Source organism: Crocodylus porosus, unplaced genomic scaffold, assembly GCF_001723895.1.
Source record: "Crocodylus porosus isolate Cpor-Errol unplaced genomic scaffold, CroPor_comp1, whole genome shotgun sequence".
NCBI lineage: Eukaryota > Metazoa > Chordata > Crocodylia > Crocodylidae > Crocodylus > Crocodylus porosus.
This window is the reverse complement of record NW_017728910.1, coordinates 38,351,589-38,367,686: the sequence shown is the minus strand read 5'-3', so window position 1 is coordinate 38,367,686 and position 16,098 is coordinate 38,351,589. Positions and strand designations below refer to the sequence as shown.

The following is a 16,098-nucleotide window of genomic DNA, read 5'->3' as shown; positions in this document are numbered from 1 at the left end:
CCTTGAGCAGGAGTAGGACTAGATGACTTCCTGAGGTCCCTTCCAACCCTACTGTTCTATGGTTCTGATTGTTGCTTGTGTGAAATTTGGTGTAAACTAAAAATACTAATTCTTCCCAGCTGTCATGTCCACCTATTCTGAACTACTGCTCAGTCATTACCTGTACAAAGAGAATCTCCTGTTATTCTTTCAGCTTTAGATTTTCTGTCAATTTTTCCACTTAAAACTTAACTCTACTTCACCCCTCCCTCTAACCTCTCCTAGTGCTTCTTATCTCTCTCTTCCATTACTTTCATCTCACTTGTAACATGGTTGCTTCAGAGAAGAAAGGCATCCGAGTTCTTTGTATGTAACAAATGGGACTTGGAAGGTTCTCAGCATCTCCTTGGATCAAATTCTTAATAATTATGCCAAGAGCCTTCCTGACTCCTAGGTTAAAACTGGCAGATAAGCCCTGCTCCTGGTGCTGATTTTAATGCCCACAAAGGGTTATGCCTGTATTTTCCATGTGAGCCTGCAGCGACTTGCAGACTCTCTGGGGATAGTTCATGTTGTACTGATAATGGATTCTGTGTTTGTTCCATTTCCCATTCCTCTCCTAATCTTTATTTTGAGAATAGATTCATGCTGTACCATCTCCTGTGCCTTGTTATATCCTTTGCCATCAGATCATTTCCGATGTGTAGGGATGCTGTGATCCTGAATGACTGTTTGTGGCTGGATGAAATGGGTGAACAAAATGGTGTTATCGTCCCTGAAGTTGTGCACGTCCTATCACATATTGTCGCCATAGACTCACCGGGAGGGGAGGGTCTTGAGCAGCTTATCTGGAAATGGCAGCAAGTCCATGACCTTTTCAAAGTGTTATAATTGGCTGACTTGGCTGGCCCATCCTCTTCTTTTGTTTTGTGACTTGAGAAACCTTGGGGATGTGCGGGCAGCAGAACTTCTGCAGAAGACCAGCCTGGGAGTAAAATCATCCTTCTCATGAAAGAAGTATATGAGCACAGCTAATGTGTAACACTAGGGGTGTGTGGGAACCAGAATTACTGTTATGGGAAATTCTGCACATTCATACCCTCAGGCTTTTTAGTGTCTCCTCATCCCTCTGCACATCTTCAATAAGGTTCTTCCCCTCCAGTCCTTTTCCCGGTATATTTCCTATCTGGGGTCACGTGTGGTGACAACTGGGAAAGTCCTGCAGACAGTAGCCAGCCTGATTAACCATAATTACAATGTTGTTTGAGAAATAGTCAGACTTTAGCTCATTTTGCAATTCAGTTCAGGGAATTGCATAAATGTATGGGATGTGGCAGCTGCAATTTCCTTGTGCTCTGTCTGGCTGCACCAATATTTTTATGCTAGTTTGCATACAGCTTTACCACGTGTGGAGTAGGTGAAAGGGGGAACTCTACTCCCTACACAGTAGAACCAGACTCTGGCATGTCAGTTAGCAGGGGACAGAAGTTAGGTACCAGGGGAAACGTTGGAGAATGGTCAGTGGGGCTCCACAATCACATTAATTATATAGAACAGGGATGTCAAACTCACCTGGCTCCACAGGCTGTGCCAAAGCCAGTGTGTAGGGCCAGTCTGCTGGGGTGCTGCATGCATTTCATGCCTGTGCCAGCCCCTGTGCTGCTCTGGGGCTGGCACTACAGGCAGCACGTGAGCCTGTGGGCACTGCACATGGCCCCAGAGGCCAGCATGGAGTGCATGCTGCATTCAGCACCCTGCCAGATGGCTCTGCCTACTGGCTCCATAGGCAGGTCTGGAACAGACCCCAGGTCATCTATGTGCACCAGAGCCAAATGTACCACATGCCCCATGCCAGCCCCCTGGCTATGTGCAGTGCCCATGGCACTGAGTCCAGCCTGCACACTAGACCAGGTCTGGATTTCAAATGCAGTGCATGGGGTCAGTCCAATGGCTGGATCCTGTGGCTGGATCAGATCTGGTCTGCAAGCAATATGTGTGACACCCCAATACAGAATAAGTGGCCATGAGTGTCTAGATTGGAAAAGTTTCCTGCATCGGGGTGCACATGTCCTTGTTCCAGCTATGGGACTAGAACAGCAATTGCAGAAGATCTCTCCTTGTCTTTTTGTCCCCCACCAGGTTCCCTGAAGGTCTATTTTGCTGAGTCTTGCGGGCATGAGAAGGAAATGTCACCCTGCTACAATGCATTGTGCCAGGTCAAATTCTGTGCTGGTAAGTACCAGTGTCTCCTGTTTAGTTCTATGGAAGTCTCATATTCTCATTTGAGGGAGAAAATTAGATCCATGAGCTTTAATGCTCTAAATTCCAAATTTCTGCCACCAAGTGGAGGGTGTGCAGTGGCAGAATGTCATCTAGGGAGTGGCTATAGCATGCAGCTAAGAGGAAGAAAAATCTCCAAAGGTGACCAGGCAACTGGGAGTCTTGCACTAAGTTATGTGTAAACTTAATGGTTAATATTGCTGCCTGTTCAGTAATCTGTAGGGAATGGGGAGGAAAAATCCAGACTTGGCAAGCTGGTGTTTCAGACAGATTTTGTCAAATGAAATCCCAACAGACGTTAGTCCAATTTCAACAACTCCTGAGCTATCATATGGGAATGTGTGAGGAGAGGCTAAAATCAACATCCTAGAGAGCGGATCCTCAGTTTCGAGGGATGAGGAAGGGAATCCTGCTATTGAAGTCTGCCTGCCTGCCGGTGAGCCTATTAGAAATAGGGAACAGCAGAACTGAAAATGTCCTGATCTGGTCTTCCAGCTGATACAATCATGAATTTGTTGCTCAGCCACTTACCTTCTCTTTGCCTTGTTTTACCCACATGTAGAGCAGGATGCAATCTTATTTCTAAGTCTCTCGTGCTGTGAGGACATGCTGTAAAACATTTGGAGATGATACAAAGAGTTAACAACCTACTGTGAAAAGGTCAGAACCTGCAATGGAGAACAACAAGCACCAGTGAAATATTTCCTGGAGCTGAAGTATCCTGTCATATAAACATCCTTGAAGCTGTTCAGCAAGGGGGATGTGCATGTCACGTACTTGGGCCTGACTAATTGGGCTGTCTGTGTAAAGTGTGGGGGTGGGGAGAAATGGGGAATGAAATCCCAAGATGCTGTTCAGGCCTTCCCGCCCCACTAGTCTATGAGCCACTTGAGAGAGATATGGGGCTAATCTAATGGATGCTGTGGCCCCTCCCATGACCCTGCCCCAAACTCTGTCTGCATACAGGGGCTGGCATAGAGATTTCTTTGCAGCGTGTCCTGGATAGGAAATCACAGAAGCTCTTTTTATTGGCAGTCTAGCTATTGTGTGTGGAGGGCCTTTCACTAGGTGTTACTATCAAGGTGAATAGCACCCTACAGTATCAAATTAATATTAGCTCAATGGTCCTACTGAAAAGTACCATTTAGGCCATGAAAAGGCCATTCAGAATTTGGGGCCTGATTCTTGAGTGCCCTTGTGCACATTGGAGCATAATGGGTGTAGATTGCCAGTGTTGATTTAGAAGCATTTTGCTCTCATTTTCTCACAATTTGACTACACAAGGCTCTGACAATCAGAGACTTTAGTCCATACAGTGTTTGGGGAAAGCAGTAACTGTGCACTTGGCTCTGGCAGGGGTTTTTCAGTGTGTGCTAGAAAAGAAGGTATTTTTCTATATTGCAGGACAGAGGTGAATTAATAATTATCACGCTATGTTCAAGTGCTCTCAGTATAATTGTTTGCATATAACATTTGAGAGGCAAGTGGAAGGGACAGATTGCAGACTGAGCAATGTGGCAGTTTCTGGTTAGAAAAGAGTAACTGGATTCCCAATCCTTTTTCTTTTCACAGCTGTCAAGAGTTCAGTGGGCTGAACTGCAGTGCCTTGAGTTCATCTGTTGACTCCAACACAAAGCTATTATAAACTGTGCCTAGGACACGTGATGATATATTTCTTGAGAGCTATTTATTCTGCTTGCAGCAGAGCAAAGTTTTCAGAACACCCGGCATTTGGTGGAGAAAAGGTCTCTTGAGCTTTGTAAAGTGAACAACTATTTGCGTAAGTTGCTTGCATCTCTCTTCTCCCTTCATACCACTCAATGCAATAACATTTATAACTATCTTTTTCTTCTGAGGTGTTGATAAGCAACACAAAACCTGATTTCAATTATATAAATGTGACTGACAGAGTATTTTCCACCTAGTTTTTTTTCCTTCCTAATCATGTAGATCTGCCCTTTTGTCATATTTTGGAATTGTATTTAATATAGTGTGCTTTTATTTAATGTTCTCTGTTTGTATTTAAATTAGATTTCATTAGACTAAAATGTTACTGTTGAAAGTGATCCAGAATATGCAGGTTTCAATCTGTTTGGTTCTCTAGCATTTAAAAGATAGGACAGTGCAAGTGACAAAGAAGGGTCTGTGGGTCTTTAATTCGGGCATTAAAAATGTCAGTAATTGAGAGATCTAACGTATGTATTCTCTTCTAGGCTTAAATTCTGGCAAAACAGCATCAATGCTGGAGATGGATCATACAAACATAACCCAATCCATGATTCCTGTTGGATCCCAGAGTCCGGAGAAGAACAGCAGTAATGGCAATGAGTACTTTTATATTCTGATTGTCATGTCTTTCTATGGAATCTTCTTAATGGGAATAATGTTGGGCTACATGAAATCTAAGAGGAAAGAGAAGAAATCCAATCTGTTTCTACTTTACAAAGATGAGGAAAGGGAGTGGGGCGCAGCCATGAAACCTCTGCCAACCATATCTGGACTGAGGTCTATGCAGATACCCACGATGTTAAACGTGCTGCATGAAAGTATGGTACCATCTCTGTCCTGTGCTATCTGCTCACTGGAAGGCAGCAGTGTGAGTTCTGAGTCTTCCTCACCAGATATTCATTTCACCATTCAAGAGGAGGTGCCAGATGCTGAACTAGTGGAAGTGTCAGAATCCCTTCTGAATGAGAGCAGCGAAGGGTCTTCAGAAAACATCCATAGGAATTCCTAGCACCTGAAGAGCTTTGAGAGGAAGTTACACAAGCTATCTTAGTAATAACATAGCATTACTGAGTGGAATTCATGTTGAGAGCTTAAGGTTCTTCTCTCCTGTTCCAGTGCCACCTTGGATGAACTCTTAGCAGACATCAGTACTCCAGAGGCTGACACATTCTTGAAATTTGGGAGATGAGAACCCAGAGACACACAAGTCAAAATGGAACCAACAAAATACAGGCGACTCTAATGCTTAATTTTAATGCCTCAGATTTTTACTGTAAGAGCTAAAATATGGAGAATAACTTTTTTCTTACCAGGTAACTATCACACCCTATCTGCTGCCTATTTCAAAATTCTGCAAATGTCTGGGAAAAATTGAGAGAAGGTGCCCACGTGTTGTGAATCAGCAAGGTTAATGTCCACTCTCATAGATCTGGGATTCTACTTTTGCTGAGTGTGTTTTGTAGCACCACAGACAACTGCAATTTTACTTGAAGAGGCTTCAGAGACTGAGAATATGTCTATACTGCAGGCAAGGGTGAGCTTGCAGGAAGGATGGGCACACCCAAGCTAGTTTTAATTTAGTTAATAGCAGTAACCATAGAAACAAAGACCCAATGTCATGGATATGACAGAGCCTACATAAACTGAGTATCCTGAGGGTCCTAAGCTGATGTTCAAATCCATGCCACTTCATCTTTGCTCCTGCTGTTGCCCATGCCAGTTCATTCAGGTATGCCAACCCACACTGCGAGTAACCAATTAGAAAGGTATATTTAGTAATATAAAAGAAGCTTTGCTACAAACTGTAAGGATTAGAAATGCTGGAATAAATTCTGCTTTGCTATGCTCTCTTGGACTCAATGGCATTTTGTGGGTGAAACAGTAGAGAACTGGACTTATTAAGGTGTAATACCGGCTCCTCAGCAAAGCTCCTATTGTTTACAAGGATAGAATTTCCAGTTACCTTTTTAGAGCTAAATTCTTACTTTGAAATCAATAAAGCTGCATCCATTTACACCTAAGAGTATTTAGCCCTTCTGCTCAACATAGGCAACAGGTCGCTTCTTTTGTCTACTGCATGTTGCATATGGCACATGCATTTCCGTATTGTGATGACCAATAGTTGTTAAAAAGCACTATTACAATATTTTTTCCTTATTCAATAGAACTGTGGTTTCCCAAGTGCCCAGCACTGGTTACTAAATTTCTGCACTTCTCTAAATAAGCAAAGGTTACTATTGTATCAAAGGATGATTGTTTCAGCTATGGATTATATTTTATTATAATTTATTATGATGTTTGGATTTATTTGTAGCCATGAGAGCAAAAGAACTGCAGTCTGAAGCACTGAGCAGGAAAGTGCTTGCAAAATGTCTCTACGTATTTCCTGTGTTAAAATAGCTCTATAATTAAAAGAGACAACTTGAAAAATATGAACACTGAATGCAGAAATTAACTGATCCAAGAGCCCTTTATATGTCTGCCAGTTAGGAATAGGCACTCTATTTCTAGTTGGAAGGGTTAATGTAATGTAATGTGATGTATTCAGAAGTATTGCTCTATATTTCTGATAGAGCAAAAGATAAAAATGTTTGGAAAAAGTCTCCAGTGCTCATAAAAGGCCTGGTCCAAAATCCACTCAAGTCAGCAGGAGCCTTTCCACTGATTTAAATGAACTTTGGATCAGACCATATAAAGCTTTTTGGTAGATTTACTCCAAAGGGGCTTTTTAAGTCTGAGAGAAGCCAAATTAAGTTTGGCACTTTGCCTGGAATCACTTGAATCCTGAAACTTTCCAACTGAGACTGACATGTGCGAGTTGTCACATTTTCCATTGCTTTATCCACCATCCTTTTATTTTGGGATAAATTTATTTGTATCAGTAAAAATGATGTATATACTTTATAATGCTGAGTTGTATATAATTGTCTCATGTATTTAAGGTTTATTGTTTCTACTGGCACCAATTTTTATTTAAATAAATAAACACGTTTTCTGGAAGAAAAAAAGAACTTGTTTGTTCACTCCTTCAAATAGATTGCCGATAATGGAACTGGGCAACATCTCCATTTGGTCTTTTTCTTAGACTTTTATTTAACTGATTTGCTCTGTCTCAAAAAAAAAATTTTGTTGGCTGAGCACAAAAGATGAACTGGGAGTTAAACCTTCTGGCAACTCGTACTATGTACGTCCCATCCCCATCCTTAGAAGTGGGGATACTAATGTAGTACCCATCTTTTTAAAGAAGTTTCAGACCCATGGAGAGAAATTTCCGTTTAGGCATGCAGTGTTGTTATTTATTACTAGGATCCAACATATGCATTACATCCAGAATACTTAACTATTAAATGCCTTGCTACTGTCCCTTACCACCCTGACTAAATTATCTTTGGGTTTAATGACTATTTGCTTTCTTATTTGAACAGAAAACCCCTTATTACAGGGGTTCCATTTTTCAATAATTTGGGTATTTATATCTGAAGTGTTCAGTTCAGCTCTTGCTGCAGTAACAATGCAGAGCCAGTGGTGTTTCACACGTTCTTAAGTACCTTGTTCCCCAAAGAACTCCATAGAAACCAAATACACTACTTGTGCAGTAAGTTTCAGCTCTGGGAGAAGTAAAGTGGTCTTTAAGGGTTTGTCCAAACATGTATATCTTACAAGACTCATAGAAAGGTACAACTCTGTACTTCTATCATTGAAAGGCTATAATCACAATTCTCTGAGCTATGCCCATAGTTCACCATGCTAACCAGGCAGACTCATGTGAGCCAGAAAAGAAGGTTTTGGGGGTGGGGGGGATGGCAGGGCTAATTCATTGGGAGCTGCTGAAGTGGTGTTCCATATGTCTGTCTTTTCCTTTTCCTTCTGTTTTCTTTCTTCCCACCTTCCTTGTGCTGCAAGACATGGGGAGGTGGGAAGAGGATCACAGGACTTTCTGCTATTGATATCTGCTTGTGCTGGAAACGCCATCACCTTGTCTGCAGAGGGAAGAAAGGGTGACATGGTTTGCTGTGTATGTCGGGTAGCTGTTTTGGGCTCCCTTTTTCAGTCTTATCTCTCCCAACCATATCAAACTTGCTTGATCCCTGGTAATGCCCAGGAGATTAGCTGGCTGCCAGCTTTGGGGATTTGGAAGGGACTTTCTCTATTTGGCAATATTGGCAAACTGGATTGTGGGATATTTAACTTTCAGCACAGCATTTAGGATCTGGTCTGGTTTTGGGGGCTGGAAGACAGAAAAATTACGGTAGTCACAACAACGATGTAACTCCAGTGCAACTAAGAGAGTTAAAAAGTGTCCTTAGGATCCAGTCAGTTTGTGATCCTTCATCTTGGGAGCCCATATGGCTTGTGCAGGCCTTATGTTTCTAGGTTTCATGTGGGTTGTGTCTCCCCTTGTCTCATCCCTCTGAAGCATTTAGGAGTGGAGTGGGGTCTGAACTTTGGCTTCCGGTAAGGTTCTTTAGTGGGACTAAGTGTATAACCAGGGTACAGCCTTCAGATTTGCCTTTAGACAGTGTATCAGGCACGATTGGTGTCTGATTAAAGGGAAACATAGGTTTTAATTTGACACACACCTATTTTCTTTGCTTTTTTGTGTTGTCTTATTTAATATTTAGTATTAGCCAGGAAAAAATAAACATACATGGATCTTAGTTTAAAATTTTAATTGGTAATGTCTCAGTAAGCTAAAAAGTTTCACAGGCTGTGGATGACCTCAGTGCTACCAATTAGTTCCAAAAACCAGGAGTTTGCATTACTTTTTAAAAGCTGCAAACCAGAAGTAGAAATTTATCTCCATTTAGCTAGTTTTTAATACCTACTGACTGTTAGGGAAAAAGTAACACTATTGAGTTGGTGATATTTCTCATCATTGCTGGGATATTTCTACCATAGTTTAGTCTAGTGACTAAGTTAGATTAGACCTGTGGCTTAGCTTGAAGGTATTGATAATGGATTGTAACTGGACCAAGTGTAGATGATTTTAGTCTCACAAGTCAGTTATTCCTGAAATAAACCCCTCAGTTGGGCAGACATTTTATAGTTGTGCAGTATTTCATGTGTTTGCTGGAACAGCCAACAGGCATATCCGTAATGTGCCTCAGCTAACTCAGATACCTGCTATAACTGTAAAACACAGCACTCAAGATTGTCATAAGGATTTTTTTACACTGTTAGAAAAATCTTGGTTTTTAAGACCAAGTAACCAGTTTGGGAGCTTTGAAGGGTTTTTTTGTTTTGGTTTGGTTTTTTGTTTTGGGGTGTTTTGTTGGGTTTTTTGGTGTAAATTATGTCTACACATTTAGGTAACTATTTCAATAGCAACAGATACAATCTGGGTGACAATTCAGGTGAAAATTCTCTGCCTTTCTCTGCCACAGCAGACAGGCCTGCTGGTGGTAGTGTTTTGGAGACCTTGGAAACATCCAGAGACTAGGGCTCTGGATGTTTGCCATCTACACAGGCACTTTGAATTCTTTGCCCACTTGGAGTGGCAGCTCACTCATTTCTGATTTCTAGCTTTGCATCTGGGCACTCACTGTAAGTAGAAGATGCATACCTTGAAATGCTTCCAGCTAGTATAAAACCCAGCAAACCATCTGCTTAGCAACACAAGGGATTGTGAAAATGTTGTTCCAGTGCTCTGCTCCCTTCTTAGTTTCCTCAGTGAACACAGAAATCAACTGGAGGTTTCAGTCCTGATTGTAAAAGCCCTCCCTGGGCTTTCTTTTTTCCCGCCATGACCCTGCCCCTGCCCCCACGCCGCGGGCTTGCACTGGAACAATGAACCAGAAACAGAAGAGCGATGAGCACGAGAGACAGAACTTTCGGAGGAGATGGACCTATGCTGTGACTCTCTCCTAGGGGTAAGAGCAGTCATGGACCTCACATGTTTAGAACTGAATGCAAAACGCTGCTTTAGAACGTCGCTTCCTCAGAAGTGGATCCTTTTTCTCTCTCACTCTTTCACTCCTCTTTACAACAGTGGGAGCCAACCTCTTTGGCAAGTGTCCCCTAAATTAGCCTTGAACATTCCCTGAATGCCACTCCAATCCCTTTCCCCTGCCCAATTTGCTGCTACTTTCTGTCTTGTGCTCCTTGCCTGATGTTCTACTCTGCTTTCTTTTCTGTGCCCCACCTGCTACTGTGCTGCCTGTCTCATTCCCCATCAGCCACATGCCAGGCAGAGGCTGCCACCCCTGTTGGGCCACCCTGCATTAAAACATGCATCACATGCACTCAAATGATCAAGTCAGTTTCTGCATAGACTAGGAAAAAAGGAAACAGAGAAGGACAATTATTTTTGTTTTTAAATACTGGTTGCTCAGATGCTAGGGTGAAGGTTGCCACAGGTGGACCTGTGCAACTTTGTGACTGCAGGCAGGCCACATCTGTACTGAGATTATAATAGGGGCAGCTTCTTATTTTTTTTCAGTCAAGATAAGGTATAATAATACTTCCTGTTATATAGTATCTTTCATCCAAAAGTCTCCATGGATTTGCAAATATTAAGGAAGCCCTACTCAGATATAATTAAATGTAACTGTAGGTAGACAAAATGAGGCATGGAAGCCCTTAACAACTTATCCTGGATCACTTATGAAAAAATGGCAAAACTAGGACTAATAGCTTATAGAATTAGGCCTTTTGTTATTTTTTGCTCATGCTAAACTTTGGATCCTGAGGTAGTAACAAAAAAGTTTTTATTTCTCATAGAATCCATGGTGCTATTCCCAGGTTACATTATACTTCATAAATATAGATTCTTGAATTGTAGAGGAGCCAGAAAAATGACTATGGTGGTTCAAATAATTGGCTGCTTGAAAACTGATTGTATTTTCTTCTGGACTTGTTAGTTATTTTCTTTTTTGACTGTTATTTTCCATGGTGACAGTCCTCTATTCTTTCTTATACACTTGGGCCTGAGATATTAGCAAGATCAGGCAATTTTCTTGGTGTTTTGGCATTTTGTTACTATCTAGAACCTGAAAGTGCAGAAACATTAGAAAATGGAAAACAATATTACTCATGTTTTCTACATCTTAAAAGTTCTTCAGATTGTATTTTGGACAAAGATTTGGGATTTGGGTTAGGTTAGGGATTTCCACCCCAGGGAAAAAAGGTGTCTGTTGATTAGGAGAAAGGCATAGGGTCAGCATGTTCTGGCTAATAGAACTCATCAGACCCAGGCTCTAGTCCATGCTCTATTTACATATTCTCACTTTCTGTGCCTCAGTTCTCCATGTATAAAGTGGGGATAATAGGAGTTCCCTATCTCACCGGATTGCTGTAAAAATAAATGCATAAAAATGGTGCTTATTACTGTACAGTAATGATACCATGGAAGTATATAACAGAAATAGATTGCCATTTTCTCTATTCTTAAAAAAAACCCAATGCACTATGTAAATTTCCCAGCTGGGCTAAGCAGCTTAGCTACCCAGGTCCCTCTTGTACACACTTCAGAGTTGCATGGATTACTGCTGATCACAAGGACAGGTCCAAGATCTCAAAGTCTCTCGTGGTACTGTCCTTACATCCTCCTTCTTATGACAGAGGCCTTCTGCTGCAACATGAATCTACAACTAACAGGGTGAGGATGCCCATGGGTATGGGGAAATTAACTTTCACAAGGGATTCTTGAATTCACTCTTGGAAGATATGAGGATGACCATGGGCTTCAAAAGGAAATACAAACCTCATCTCTTTGCAGTTATTTTTTTTACAAATACTTGAAGGGGCTCAGTATCATGGTGAGCAGTCATAGAAGTAGTTGATACATTATTTCAGAATATTAAATTCATAGGCCCCCCATTCATATCTCTCAAATCTTAATAGGGCATCCTTGTTGCCATTTTTCATTTAGGTGTAAAACACCATTAAGTGACCCATTGTCATTGTTCTATCACAGTAGCAAAAGCAGTGTAATCCTAACAATAAATTGACTGGTGCCATGGAAGGGTTAGACCCTTTGGCCAGGTATAGGCATTACACTTTTCCCAGTATAAGTGATTGGAAACTGGTGTATACCTTTAACAGAACAGAAGTTCAGTACATACAGGCTGGTTTAAAAATGGCAGAACCCAGTCTAAGATTTGCACTCCCTGCTAAAGGGGGAATGTGTGTTCTGGTGGCTATTGCATAGATTTCATAGATGTTAGGGCTGGAAGGGACCTCGAAGATCATCAAGTCCAGCCCCCTGCACCAGGGACAGGAAGTCAGCTAGATTCAAAGGACCCCAGCAAGATAAGCATCCAAGCATTTCTTGAATGAGACCAGAGTAGGTGCCTGCACCACATCTGGAGGGAGTCTGTTCTAGGTCATGGGAGCTTGGACAGTAAGGAAATTTTTTTCTTATGTCCAGCCTAAAACAATCTTGAAGGAGTTTATGACCATTGGTCCCTGTTTTTTCCTTGGGGTGCTCTGGTGAACAGATATTATCCCAGATCCTGATGTATAGCCCTTATATTTTTATAAGCAGCTACCAGGTCCCCCCAATCCTGAGCTTTTCCAGATGGAAGAATCCAGTGGCTCTCAGCCTCTCTTTGTAAGGCCTAGTCTCTTGCCCTCTGATCATGCATGTGGTTCTCCTCTGGACTCTCTCAAGATTCTTGACATGCTTCTTGAATTGTGGAGCCCAGAATTGGATGCGGTACTTCAGCTGCGGCCTCACCAAGGCGGAGTACAGCGGGAAGATGACATCCTGAGATTTACTTGAGAAGCATCTCTAGATGCAAGCCAGGGTTTTGTTTGCTTTACCAGCTGTGACATTGCATTGGTGGCTTATGTTCATCTTGTGGTCAGTCATGACCCCCAAGTCTTTTTCAGCAGTGGTGCTAGCAAGCATAGCACTGCTGAGCCTATAAGTATGCTGCAGGTTTTTTTCCCCCCCCCCGAGGTACAGTACCTTGCATTTATTAGTATTGAACATCATCAGGTTTGTGTCCGTCCACTTACTAAGCTTATCCAAGTCAGACTGAATCACTAGCCTGTCCTCAGGTATGGATGCTATGCCCCAAAGTTTAGTGTCATCGGCGAATGTAACCAGCGTGCTCCTGACACCAATGTCCACATCATTGATAAAGATATTAAAGAGAACCAGTCCAAGGACAGAGCCTTGGAAGATGCCACTGGTCACAGAGTGCCATAAATGATTCTCCGCCATTGACCACTACTCTCTGGGTCTGACCTTGGAGCCAATTTCCCAGCCTTTGGACTGTGGTATAGCCAAGGTCACAGCTAGCTAATTTTTCCATGAGGATGTCATGGGATACCAGATCAGAGGCTTTTTTAAAGTCCAGATGTATGACGTCAATCTTTTCTCCCTTCTCCAGGTGATAGGTCACCTGGTCATAGAAGGAGGTGAGATTGGTCAGGCAAGACCTACCCATGACAAACCTGTGCTGGCTATCCCTCAGGATGTTGCCCTCAGCCAACTCATCCAGAAAGGTCTCCTTGATAATCTTCTCGAGAATCTTACCAGGGATTGAGGTCAAGCTGATTGGCCTGTAATTCCTGGAATCTACTTTCTGCCCTTTCTTGAAGATGGGCACCATATTGGCCTTCTTCCTGTCTTCAGGTACTTCACCTGAGCACAATGAGTTTTTGAATATTTTTACCAACGGTTGGGTTATGACACCTGCCAGTTCCTTGAGTATCCTAGGGTGTTATCTGTCAGGACCAACTGACTTGAAGGTGTCCAGCCTCTCAAGGCAATCCTCTACTAGATCAACACTGATGCTGGGTATCAATACACCGTCACCCTGGCAATCCCGCATCTTGCTAGGCAGGGCGGTCCCATTGGACTGATGAAAGGCTGATGCAAAGTACCCACTTAATGGGGTTGTCAGTTGGCCTTTCCCTGGGTGTCAGTTATCAGCTGTCCTGTTTGGTTCAGCAGGGGTCCAATGTTACCCTTGCTTTTTTTCCAATGCCTTACATATTTGAAAAAGGACTTTTTGTTATCCTTGATCTGTGAAGCCAGATGGAGCTTGGTTGGAGCCTTGGCTTTCCTGATCCACTCCCTACAGGTACGGACCAGTGCTGAGTACTCCTCCTTGGTGATAATTCCAGACTTCCATCCTTTATAAGTCTCTCTTTTGAGAAAACCGCATAACTTAGGTCAATTCTGCTTTGGGCTTTTTGAATGTCTGTACCTAGCTTTTGTTGTGTAGTGTAACAATCAGCAGAGGAGCCTTTTTACTTTTGCAGTAGCAGACTGCAGTTGCAAATGTAGTGGTTGTTTGAGAGTGAATGAACAATACTGCTGCTGCAGTATTCCAGGTGTGATTCTGGACATATGCATTGCCTGATGTTTCTGTGGAAGATTTGTTGAAAGCTATGCATACACATACGTATATGCCTATTAGTATATAAGCCCTAATTAGATCTACAGGATTCCAAATCGAGCAATAGTGAGAACTTGCTATGAGCTATTTGTTTTTGTTGTAGGAGTCAAGATTTCTCACAAGCACCAGGGCAATAAATGGCCAACATAATCATGGCACACAAATCATTCACTGAAGTATTTTCTTAAGGACATTGAGGACAACCAGAGGATCCAAAGAGCTACCAACCCATATCACTCCTCTGTGTTACATGCATACTCGTGAATGATTCTGAATAGAATTGAGAATATAATTGATCCCCAGCTCCTAAAAGAACAAACTGGCTTTCAGAAAAAGCAGTGTACCACTAACCAAGTTATTTTACTTACAACTGATATAGAAAACAGATTTGAAATGAGGCAGAAAACAAGTGTGGCCTTTATCAAACTTACAGCCACCTATGATACTGTACGGCACTAAGGCCTTAAATATAAACTGCACTTTATACCTGACTGCAAGCTATGTGCTTTCATCATGAATGTGATCTCCAGCAGATCGTTCAAACTCACTACTAGCCAAGGAGAAAAAGGCAGAGTATGAACTCTAAAGAATGGAGTCCCCCAAGGGTTAGTGCTAGCACCACTTTCCAGTGTGTATATCTCAGACTTCCCATGCACTTCTAAATGATACAGGTATACTGATGATGTTACCATAGTAGCCCAAGGAACTGACATGACAGAACTAGAAAAGATACCAAATACTGACATGGAACTCGTTGCTGACTATCTCAACAAGTGCTGCTTAAAGTTGAGCATGAATAAATCAGTATCATAACTCTTCCACATGGACAATCATTGAGCCAAAAGCATGGTGAATATCAGAGTAGGCAACCATATCCTTCCCCATGAACACACCTCAATCTACCCAGGAGTTGCATTGGACTGTTCCCTTTCCTGTAAACATCACATTCAGAAGCTCATCAATAAAGTTTCTGTTTGGATAGCTACCTTAAGGTATTTAGCCAACACAACGTGGGGTGACAACTTCAAAATGCTTAGAACCACTGCCCTTGCAAGGGTATGCACCCCAGCAGAATATTGTGCTCCTGTAAGGTCCAGAAGTTGTCATACTGAGAAGCTCCACACTGTACTTAACAGTGCACTGAGACTCTTAATAGGGTGCACAACTTACACACATACAGATGTACATCCTGTACTCTCGAGCATTAGACAAAGTGATATAAGAAGACAAACCCTAACATTATTACTGTCAATAAAGGCAAGAGATGATGAAAATCACCTGCTCCATCTGCTGTTAACTCAAAACCAGAATCTCTTATAAGATATTTAAGAGGCTTAAAAGTTGAAAAAACTGTTAACAAATGAAGCCCATGATCGCTTGGAAGACATTGGGGATGCTGAGCCAAACCTAGACAACAATGGAGTGGGCCAATCTCTGGGAAAAGTCGGACCTATACCTCCAAATGTTCTATACCAACACCAAATGAGTCCTCCCCTGGGCATGACCTTGACAGAGAAATGTTGGTCAGGTGTTGAGCTGAACAGACTGGACCATATCTGGATTCATAGATTTTATAGATTTCATAGACGTTAGGGCTGGAAGGGACCTTGGAAGATCATCGAGTCTAGCCCCCCACCCAAAGGGCAGGAAGTCAGTTGGGGTTATAGGATTCCAGCAAGATAAGCATCCAATTTGCTCTTGAAGGTGTTCAATGTAGGTGCTTGAACCACCTCCGATGGCAGGCTGTTCCAGACCTTGG

The 16,098-nt window shown here is 42.2% G+C and overlaps 1 protein-coding gene and 1 long non-coding RNA gene across 2 annotated transcripts in view; one reads left to right on the top strand and one right to left on the bottom strand.

The window, feature by feature from the left end:
- Positions 1 to 3,879: 3,879 nt before the first annotated feature.
- Positions 3,880 to 5,468, top strand: KCNE4 (potassium voltage-gated channel subfamily E regulatory subunit 4). The gene is made up of 2 exons (XM_019533071.1): positions 3,880 to 4,039; positions 4,473 to 5,468. Exon 2 carries the CDS (start codon positions 4,499 to 4,501, stop codon positions 4,994 to 4,996), a length of 498 nt encoding a protein of 165 aa, XP_019388616.1. The 5' UTR covers positions 3,880 to 4,039; positions 4,473 to 4,498; the 3' UTR covers positions 4,997 to 5,468.
- Positions 5,469 to 14,857: 9,389 nt separating this feature from the next.
- Positions 14,858 to 16,098, bottom strand: part of LOC109308723 — a 13,530-nt gene continuing 12,289 nt past the window's right edge. The window contains exon 3 of the long non-coding RNA XR_002100699.1: positions 14,858 to 14,960. This is a non-coding gene — a long non-coding RNA (uncharacterized LOC109308723). The remainder of the gene's footprint in view (positions 14,961 to 16,098) is intronic.

Excerpts from the sequence above, each read along its gene's own strand:
- KCNE4 (XM_019533071.1), top strand. The coding sequence starts at position 4,499 with ATGCTGGAGATGGATCATACAAACATAACCCAATCCATGATTCCTGTT.